Source organism: Oncorhynchus keta, chromosome 28 (assembly GCF_023373465.1).
Source record: "Oncorhynchus keta strain PuntledgeMale-10-30-2019 chromosome 28, Oket_V2, whole genome shotgun sequence".
Classification (NCBI taxonomy): Eukaryota; Metazoa; Chordata; class Actinopteri; order Salmoniformes; family Salmonidae; genus Oncorhynchus; species Oncorhynchus keta.
Genome location: NC_068448.1, coordinates 14542092 through 14553051, shown reverse-complemented (window position 1 = coordinate 14553051; position 10960 = coordinate 14542092). Strand labels below are relative to the sequence as shown.

At 43.8% G+C, this 10960-nt stretch overlaps 1 protein-coding gene across 7 annotated transcripts in view; it reads left to right on the top strand.

The window, feature by feature from the left end:
* Positions 1–1220: 1220 nt before the first annotated feature.
* Positions 1221–10960, top strand: part of LOC118360673 (histone-lysine N-methyltransferase 2D-like) — a 46992-nt gene continuing 37252 nt past the window's right edge. For 4 of the 7 annotated variants that reach the window (XM_052484943.1, XM_035739962.2, XM_035739963.2 and 1 more), the window contains exons 1-11: positions 1222–1836; positions 4138–4214; positions 4393–4504; positions 4949–5160; positions 6639–6754; positions 6998–7160; positions 7310–7481; positions 7833–7947; positions 8255–8433; positions 8655–9220; positions 9562–10523. In XM_052484943.1, the coding sequence (XP_052340903.1) occupies positions 4166–4214; positions 4393–4504; positions 4949–5160; positions 6639–6754; positions 6998–7160; positions 7310–7481; positions 7833–7947; positions 8255–8433; positions 8655–9220; positions 9562–10523 (2646 nt within the window). In that variant the 5' untranslated portion in view covers positions 1222–1836; positions 4138–4165. Of the gene's footprint in view, positions 1837–3380; positions 3779–4137; positions 4215–4392; positions 4505–4948; positions 5161–6638; positions 6755–6997; positions 7161–7309; positions 7482–7832; positions 7948–8254; positions 8434–8654; positions 9221–9561; positions 10524–10960 lie in introns of those variants that run through there. The other 3 variants (XM_052484942.1, XM_052484941.1, XM_052484940.1) reach the window with 3 other exon arrangements.

Here is a 10960-nt window from a genome sequence, read left to right as displayed (position 1 = left end):
GTCTGTACTGGTGTAGGCCTCATAAATATTGATTCAATGTGGACAGACAGATGGACAGACATGTTTTCATCAATTAAAAAATTGGGGTGAAATTCAGTATGGTGAACGGTTGTGTGAGACACGGTTGTGAGACATGTTTTGGTCTTGGATGTGACAAAGTCAGGATTCAGGAGTGAATGTTGAGACATGTTTATTGTGTACAATGTTGCAAAACATTGTGCAACATTGCATTGTTTAATATGCATCATTTTTGCTCAACCAATGGATACTCTTACCCACCGAAATCCAACATACAGAAAGAAGTATGAAGTGTCACGTATGAGTGTCTTGATCAAGATATAGCATCAGGGCCTTGAATTTGATCCAAGCACATCCAGAAAAGAGGAATCAGAGATGCCTAATATCCTACCTAGAATTAGGCCTAAGTGCAACAATAACTAAATTGCCAGAAGAAGCATTTTGGACTGGGAAAAGACATTATTGGTCCAAGCATATACATGATAGTCAAATGGGAGTTGCAGTGGTGTAGACCAAAGTGAGAGAGCACATGATCCTTCTAGAAACTCAACTGTACTAGGTGGATGTGGGCAGAATGAGGTTGATTGATTCCTCTGAAAACATGCAAGATCAGTGGGACATACTGCCATGTTCTCAGATAAGGGCATGGTAGTGCATAGCCAGGAGACAGGAGTCACCATGGAGCTGCATGCCATTATGGGCCAGTGCTATACAATTGGAAAGTAATATACTAGGACTCTGGGAAGGTTGAAGGGGTCATTCACGGCAAGAAGCCTACCGATTCAACAGGAGAAGTAGGACTGAATCTGGGCATGTGTGAGAGAAAGAGGCAATTATAGCAATGAATACCATAACCTCTCGAATGTCACACGATAGCCAATGTATCCTCCTAAAATCTAGCATACAATAGAGGCATCCAAAGCCAATCATATTCCATTATTGTTTCATGCGCTTTTCTATACACAACGTGCATGGACATTGACGAGTCACAGTTTTGCCTTGTTAATGAATTTGCATTTGGGCTGTCTGATGATCTAACATATGGTGTAAAAAAATGATTTTCAAAATCTCGTCCTACAAGTTAAAAATGAGAATATGCTATCCACTAAAATATTATAACTCTGAAAAAGTTAAGATAGCTAACTAGTTCAGCTCAAAGCCAATAAGATAACAACTTGGAGAGGCGCGTACAGAATGCTCCCTTGCAGACATAAGAAATGTTGTTGTTTTAGCGACTTGACGGAACATACACACCGACACACTAGTGGTGATCCGGACAGGAATAGCTCGCTAAAGTTAATAACATCGAAAACATTGTTTCAGATAATGTCTGAAAGTTTAACGTTAATAAGTTGAGATATTAGCCAATTTTGGGTCGAATATCGGATGCCAACTTAATGCAAGTCCGAACCAGTAAAATGCAGAGAAGCTAGTTACTTTGTGCCGTTAGTTAGCTAACGTTATCTGTCTATCTAATTTAGTTACCATCAACTACTAAACATTCCCCTATGTTTCGGAACATTGGGCTGTCGATCGTGCATTTTTATGGAAGATTGGCTATAATGTTATATTCATCGACCATTGCTTTTTGTTTAACAATTTTCACGGCGTGTTAGCAACTGGCCATCAACTCTTGTCTTTCGAGCTCCGTGGCTGGCTAGTTATCCAGCCACACTCCGTGCACTTCCCCCACTCACCTCATTCTCCAGCCGGCAAGCCCGCTAAGTAAAATGAGGCAAGCATCAACCATTTAACGGTGTAGACTACTACAAATATGGATTGTTTGGATGTATGAGGACACAACCATCTCATTGTAAGGTGAGTCATTTGATTGAATAACATCACTAACGAACTTATTTGACGAATCAATTTCTCTGACCTTTAAGGCTAGCTAGGTTGTAGCTAGCTAACGTTAAGTTCGTTGATCAGGATGGCTAACGTCTAGCTAGCTAACGACACTAAGTTAACTAGCTACTCGCTAACACGAATTAATATAATAATTCACTCAAATGACATTAGCTAACGTAAATGTAAGCTACATATTTAGTTAAACTGAACACCCTTATTATTTCAACTGCGTAGCTAGCCAACTGAGTTGAGTGCCTTAGTTGGCAGGCGACCTAACTATCTTGTTTCCTAGTTAGCTAACTCGCATGTAACTTTGCTAGCGAGTTTACCTAACGGTTAATGCCAACAAGCTTTTGAGGTTTTGGAGTTGCCGTTTTGGACGCATTGATTTTAGCTGGCTAGCAATCAAGTGGAGTTCTCTGGTTTATAAGCGTGTTGTCAGTGGCTTTCAGTTATGTGGTCTGAGTTTACAGTAATCATCATAGTGGTCGCTGATATATTATAGCTAGTTATTGGGTTTGGTTATATGACGGATAACTACTAGCTAGTTACATGGCTGTGTAGTAACGTTAGGTAGCAGTGGAACATTGTACTGTAATAGTCTCCCTTCAGTGCAGTGGAAATGGACTAGTCCCCCAAATACATTATATTCAGAGTTATTTCAGAGTTATTTCAATCACACAGCTAGTAACGTTAGCTATATGATTCAAACTATGTGCCAACTTTTGATGTTGATGTGTAAATCGCACTCTGCTCATTGTCATGGCAATATGTGCAAATTGTGATCTGAACACAACCGATTGCATTGGAACATATTGTTACGCAAGTAACTAACCATGGATTGCTGTAAACACAGGTAGCCTTTAACACTGGGATTTGTAAGTTTCTGCTTCAAGGCCCAAGTTAGTGACACATTTGTTGAATGGGATACGCCAAAGTAACCCTCCATGTGGCTACCCATTGTACACTACACGCATACACACATACGCGTACATTACATCATTAGGTGGAGGCGAGGTACATTTGATTTGTTGTTAGCTAGTGTTTTACACTTCACAGTAGAGGAGGTTTGTACAGATATTGTCTTCTCAGCTCTCAACCAATCCCCTGTTTTTCATTCATTTTAGGGTTAAGGCATAGACGCACAACAATTAGTGTTGACCATTTGACATAAGACCACTTTGAAAACTGAAAACGTCAGGCAGATTGTTGTTGTGCTCATTCGGGCTGCAGCCATTACTGGAGGAGGTGGTATGGGCTCAATGCTTTCCTGAGTTTTACAGAAAGTTGTGGCTTGAACTGGTTTAAACGCTCACTAAATCTGTCATATTACTACATAGTTTTTTTTCATCGTCAACATATCACAAATCGATTACTCTTACAATTGTGGATTTTTAAAAATTATTAATGTACCTTTAGTCCGTAAAATTTAGTCGGAACTATGCTGCACAGTGATAGGGTTTTAGCACGATTTTGACAGTTGCAACAGGAAGTAATGTACAAGGAAGTTGTATTTTCTTTGTGTATCTCGGTTTAGGGTTGTTTTATTTAAAGAAAACAACATTTCAGTTCCTATATTTTGTTATTTTTCCATCCATGACTTATGTGGGTTTGGATTATGCATTTCTGGCAAAACAAAGATGGAAATGTCTTCAAACATGTATTATTTATTTAGTTAGCTAGTCACTGACACGCTATTTTCATGCAGAGTTTGCGAATCCCGAGTAACGTTAGCGAGCTACTTTGTTAGCAAGAATGCTACCAGTTAACGACGTAGCTAACGTTAGCTAGCTTGCGGTTTCAACTAAATTGAGGACATAAACAGCCATATTCATTCATCTAGATTGGATCGCGGTTAATCAATTACGAGTTTCAAAATTATGCATTTAGTATCCCATGCATATAGCTAAAGGTTTGTATTAAATACGCTTCTTGCTAGCTATATTTATTATTTATACAGTTCTTGTGAATTTGTCACGTCTGAGGTTATACGCTAACGTTAGCCAAATCAGCTAGCTGACGTCGGCTATCTATTTTAATCTAGCTGTTATACTGCAGCAATGTGAAATATTGGGCTTTGCTGGGCACAAAGAGCCTCGCTGGATTTTGCGATTGGACGTCATATAGCATAAATGTGACTACCGGTAGTTGTTATTTCCCGCGTACGACTGTGGTAAATAATGTGTGTATTTAATGTTTTTGTTGTTAATTTTGGTAAATTATGATGTGCCTTACCTCTAATATTATTCGGCAACTTTGTTTACGTTTCAGGCCTCTGTCAAGGAGATCAGGAGAGGGGATGGACGAGCAGAAATCAAACTGCGAAGAAAATGACTCTGAACCGACAGGTACAATAACATACCTGCTGTGGTGTCAGAAAAAAAAGTAGTTGTTGCTAATTATAATAATTCTTTATTTTTCAATTTGTTGCATGTATTTTCATACAGTGCTTATTGGAATGTTCTTTAAAATTGAAGACAAATATAGGTTAAATTGGTAAAACATGTGGACTAATGCCTTTCCCAGCTGATGACAGCGCCCCTATGGAGCAGCCAATCCCCTCAGAGGGGGAGTCAGAGGCCCCTCTGGCTGCAGAGGACTCCTCTGAAACTGTTGCTGCCTCTTCCAGCACAGATGTGTAAGCCCCTTCTCAGATACCATAACAAAGGCATAGTGCTAGAAAAAAATAGATTTCTTAGTCAACATTTCAAATGATAATTTTTGGCAATACCTATATGTTAACAAGTCATACCCATATAACATTCACCACAAAATATTGATTTTTCAAACAAACTCTCACTGTGCTGCCAAGAGTTGCTAAATATCCTCAGATCATGAGGGCTGTAGTGCACTGCCCAGCATTACATGGGAGACATGCAGTTAGAGGTGTACTCCCAAATAGTCTTAGCTGGGTTTTATATTTTCTGTGTTTGTTCATGTTGGAGGAGTATAATGTATGGAGTATAATATGGAATAGAATTGAGTGCTTTAGTAATATTACTTCTTGATCCACAAGCTAGGCCTTATTTGGATCCATTTAACTGCATGCTGTCTGTCTAATACTGAGTCTCTGCCTGCACAGGGAGAGCAGTGTAAGGGTCTGTGTTCTATGTAACTGTGTGGAGCGCAGCCTGCACGGACAACGGGAACTCAGACATTTTGGGCCATTTTCCTCCCGGCCCGCCCTGGAGCCCTCCGCTTCCTCACTGCCAGGGCCCGGGAACGATGACCTGTCTTCCATCGGATTCTCAGACTCCGACGCATCCTGTCTGGCAGCACTCTTTGATGACACAGGTGGGATGCTGCTGTTACTCTGTTATTATCGATGCATAGTTACTTTAATAACTCTACCTACATGTACATGTCCTCGCCAGACATCACCGGCAACAACGTTGCCTATGGGCACAAACCCACTGCCGCTGGACCAGACAGGACTAGCAAAAAGTGCACCGTTTTGTCTCGCCAGGGGTGATGGTCAGATTTGTGTTTATCGTCAAAGGAATGAGCGTTACACCGAGGCCTGTAATCTGGAGAGTGATCGATTTGGAGGTGGAGGGTCTGGGGCCGTGTGTTGCAGCATCATCGGACTGAGTTTGTTGTCATTGCAGGCAATCACAATGCTGTGCTTTACAGGGAAGACATCCTGCTCCCTCATGTGGTACCCTTCCTGCAGGCTCATCCTAACAAGACCCTCCAGCATGACAATGCCACCAGCCATACTGCTCGTTCTGTATGTGATTTCCTGCTAGGCAGGAATGTCAGTGTTCTGCCATGGCCAGCAAAGAGCCCGGATCTCAATCCCATTGAGCACGTCTGGGACCTGTTGGATCGGAGGGTGAGGACTAGGCACATTCCCCCCAGAAATGTCCGGGAGCTTGCAGGTGCCTTTGTGCAAGAACTGACAAATCTGGTGCAGTCCATGAGGAGGAGATGCACTGCAGTACCTTAATGCAGCTGGTGGCCACACCAGATACTGACTGTTTACTTTTGATTTTGACCTCCGTTTGTTCAGGGACACATTATTCCATTTCTGTTAGTCACATGCCTGTGGAACTTGTTCAGTTTGTCTCAGTTGTTGAATGTTGTTATATTTATACAAATATTTACACGTGTTAAGTTTGCTGAAAATCAACGCAGTTGACAGTGAGAGGACGTTTCTTTTTTTTTGTTGAGTTTATTACCTCATTTACCTCGACTTACCGGTGCTCTCGCACATTGACTCTGTACCCCTGTACATAGCCTTGCTATTGTTATTTTACTGCTACTCTTTAATTATTTGTTACTTTCATTTATTTTTTAAGGTATTTTTCTGAACTGCATTGTTGGTTAAGGGCTTGTAATTAAGCATTTCACTGTAAGGTTGTATTCGGTGCATGTGACAAACACAATTTGATTTGATTTCAAACATCTCATCACATTTTTATTGAGTTTTTTACTCGAGTTTCCTTCTTGGTCAGGTCTCCTTTGAGAAAGAGGTATTTTGACCTCAATGGGACTACCTGGTAAAATAAAGGTTAAATTAAAATACCTTATACCCACCGTTGATATTATACACAGTGTGCACCCTGCACAGTAAACCTATCCCAAAACCATATTGGAAAGGGTTCAATTAAAATTCTCTAGGCACTTGTTTTTCGATCAAATCCCATTTCACCTCCCATTTTTTGTTGTAGTTTTAAAGCAAATTGATTGATCCAGGAGAGATATAATCCTGATCAGAAGCGAGGAACCATACAGATGAGTAGTGTCTAATCGTGTGTTGTGGTGAACAGGGGGCTGCTGGGTGCATCACTGGTGTGCTGTGTGGTCAGAGGGAGTGAAGCAGGCGGAGGAGGCTGAGGAGGAGCTGGAGAATGTGGACAAGGCCGTTATCTCAGGGACACAGCGGGTAGGTTAAACAAATTACACCTCTTGATAGAAATCTGTGCAAAGTCTGAAGTCACAATTTGGTGATTGTTTTTGGAATAAACATGTAGGCACCCTAGAGTGGTACAGATGAAGAAAAAAATATATATACACCATCTGGAAGTAATAGTTAAGAATTCTAATTCATTTCAATTGTGGGGTTCTGAAATTCTTCCTACTGGCACTATCTCTGACCCGTAACCTTGTCTTTGAACCTTCCTTCTAGCTGTGTGAATATTGCAAGCGTCTGGGTGCTACCATCCGCTGCCATGCTGAGGGCTGCTCACGGTTCTACCACTTCCCCTGCTCTGCTGCCAGCGGCTCCTTCCAGTCCATGAAGCTCCTGGCTCTCCTCTGTCCAGAGCACGTGGACAAGGCTGAGGAGATGGGTAAGGGCACCTCCCAATCTAGTTGAGGTCAAAGCCCAAACTCGATTATTAGGTTATGCTTTGTAACAGTGAGGTAGGTGTGTGTCCTCTGTGCTTCGTGTAACGATTTGGTCACTTGGTTTGCTAACTATGGTTTGTCTGCCCTCCAGCGGGTGAGGAGGCGTGGTGTGCTGTCTGTGATTCTGCGGGGGAGCTGCTGAACCTGCTGTTCTGTACAGGCTGTGGGCAGCACTACCATGCCTCCTGTCTGGAGATCAGTGCCACGCCCATACAGAGATCAGGGTGGCAGTGCCCGGAGTGTAAAGTGTGCCAGACATGCAGGTGAGTGTCTCTTTGCTGCCCAATCTCACATTACACATTTTTTGATAATATTTTTGTTTAAAATGGGAAAAGCTCTCAATTTTTTACTTGTAAAATACATTTTTTGTTCACTGAATTGATGTGGGATTTGGGAGACTGTGAAGAGCTGTTCCTGAACACTATCTACCATGACCATCTACTACCACATGCTCTCAATCAGTAGGGGCAGGGGTTTCCCTAATCATGTGACATTACCAGGGGGAAAAAGTCTTGGCAGTTGTCAAAGTCTATTGGGTCTTAGAAACTAGGCATGTAGCTGTCATTGAATAGGTAGACTCTGGAGGGTAAAATTTGGGTTCTCACATTTTCCAGGCAACCAGGGGAAGACTCCATGATGTTAGTATGTGATGCCTGTGATAAGGGCTACCACACCTTCTGTCTCCAGCCAGCCATGACCTCTCTTCCCTCCGACACATGGAAGTGCAGAGTAAGACCATGTCTCACCTCCACTGACGATAGTCTCCTCTGTTAGGAAAGAAGGATAACGGTGCACTATAAAGGACTAGAAGTCCTTTCCCATATGTTGACCATGTCTTACTGTAAATGGTTCATGTTTTTGTTTTTTTAGAGGTTTTCAATGGAAACATTTGAATGACAATTACTTCTGTAAATTAAAATAAGGGTATGCAGAAATATAATATTTTTCCAGTACGTGATAAATTCTGAAAATATAGCAGTTTGTGTTTCCTGTGTGAATTACTAATTTAATTTCCCCCATGTATTCCTCATATCAGAGGTGTCGGGTGTGTGTGGACTGTGGTGCTCATGGTCTGACGCTGCCCGGCTCAACCCACTGGTTTGACAACTATGCCGTGTGTGAGGGCTGCCAACGTAACCGCAGCTCTATGTGTGGTGTCTGCAGCAAAGCCTCGGAACCACCCGTCATGCTGCCGCGCTGCATCAACTGCCTCAGGTACGTCTCCTGCCCCCAGGTACGTCTCCTGCCCCCAGGTACGTCTCCTGGCCTCAGAATGATTCAATTGACAAGTTAATAAACCTTTTTCATCAAGTTGTCACACTGTATTTGACAGTGACCCGGCCTATAGAGCAACAATAGGTAACTACCACTATTTATGTAGCATTTGGCCCACTCTAATTCATCCATTCTTGACCAATCCTCTGTCATCTCCCTAGGTGGGTTCACAGTGAATGCTCCTCTATATCAGAGCCACCTGAGGAAAAGTGTATCTGTTCGCTCTGCCGAGACAGAGAGCCTCTAGAAGACCCTGTCACAGAGACAGACATGGTGGAAATGCAGATTACAGAGAAAGACCGGTCTGAGGTGACGATAGAAGGACAGACAGACACTTTGGCTGAGATGACACTCCAGACAGAAGCAGCGGGTGAGGCGACGGTAGAAGGACAGACTGACACATTGGCTGAGATGACACTCCAGACAGAAGCAGCGGGTGAGGCGACGATAGAAGGACAGACTGACACATTGGCTGAGATGACACTCCAGACAGAAGCAGCGGGTGAGGCGACGATAGAAGGACAGACTGACACATTGGCTGAGATGACACTCCAGACAGAAGCAGCGGGTGAAGTTACGATAGAAGGACAGACAGACACATTGGCTGAGATGACACTCCAGACAGAAGCAGCGGGTGAGGCGACGATAGAAGGACAGGCGGACGTGTCCAAGATGACTGGGGTACAGACGAAGACCAAGTCGGACGAGGAGGTGCCCATGGAGCTGGGTATGTTGACTGGACTGCTTTCTGTTGTCCTTGATAAAAGGGTCTATAGATATTGATAAAAGGGTCTATAGATATTGATAAAAGGGTCTATAGATATTGATAAAATGGTCTACAGATATTGATAAAAGGGTCTACAGATATTGATAAAAGGGTCTACAGATATTGATCGGGTAGAGTTGACTGCTCCATCTCTGATAGAGCAAAATTATTAACTCTACCCTCGTTTATCTTATCTAAGCCACCCTGACTCAATGTAATTTCTGGGATGCACTAAAGAATGGTATAGAATCTGAGTGTGTGGTGTTAGTGGTGTGATGAAGCTGATTTAGTCTTTTCAACAGGGACGGGGGCTGAAGTGGTAGAAACGACAGGGGTAGAGGAGGGGCATCAGCTGGGAACGGAGGAAGTCCCTGCAGAACAGCCCATGGGCCAGGCTGAGGTTATAGAACAATGTGAAACAACAGAACAGGAGGCTTCTAGTTTACCTGTGGATGAGAGGCCAGAGAAGGCTCCTAGTCCGCCACCCCAACCCCAGGCCAGCCATGTCCTTGAGTCTCCGGAGTCACCAGAACCGCAACCGCCACAGTGGCCAGAGCCAGCAGCAGTAGTAGAGCTGGGCCCTGTGCACAGAAAGGAGAAGAATGGGGAGAACCAGGGAGTCAAACCCTTAACACAGCAGCAGACCAAACTGGAGGAGAAGAGAAGCAGTGAGGGCATGTCTACCACCTCGCCAGAGTCACCAGCCCCTCCCATCTCCACGCAAGAGGTGGAGCATGTTTCCGTGGACACAGATGATGTGGGGCGAAAGGAGGAAGCCGCAAGGAACCCAAAGCAGGAGCGCTCAGGGTCTCCTGCTCCATGTGCCGACACACAGGAGGCTGTTCCTACTGTGGACATGGAGGTCAGGGCTACTCACTCCGAGGAAGAGGAGGAGTTTGGAGAACTGGAGGAGCAGGGGAAGGATGCAGACAGAGAGGGTCATCATAGTCATCCCAGAAGGGTCAAGATCAAGCAGGAACCCCAGGAGCAGAGGAAGCCTGATCAGCTCCTCCTGGATGAGATGTCCAATCAGAGTCATCCGAGTCACGGGGACGAGAGCAGTTCTGGCTTCCTGGGCTCCCCGACCGAAGGGGAGGCAGAGCCCGATGCACAGCTCTCCATGGAGCTCAGCCTCATACCCACCGAACGCTCGCGTTCCGACTCCCTGCTCACTGAGACAGACGATTCGCTGCCCTTTGACCCCCTCAAACCAGACGGGGAGAAGAAGAGGAGAGGCTCGCCGGGACGCTCCAGGGTCAAACAGGTAAGGTCCAGTAACAGGTCATAGACAGTTAGACTTTAGAATGTATTTATTTTTTATTTTTTTTATTTCACCTTTATTTAACCAGGTAGGCTAGTTGAGAACAAGTTCTCATTTGCAACTGCGACCTGGCCAAGATAAAGCATAGCAGTGTGAACAGACAACACAGAGTTACACATGGAGTAAACAATTAGCAAGTCAATAACACAGTAGAAAAAAATGGGCAGTCTATATACAATGTGTGCAAAAGGCATGAGGAGGTAGGCGAATAATACAATTTTTGCAGATTAACACTGGAATGAGTGTTAACTGCCATGGAGCAGAAGGCCATTTCACAGTGATAATGAGCTTCCAAAACTGTCTCTGCAAACACTTCTGTGTTGGGTGATAGCTAGATTCAGTATGTGAGGTATTGGCATGGTTGGTGTTGGTCTTTTCAG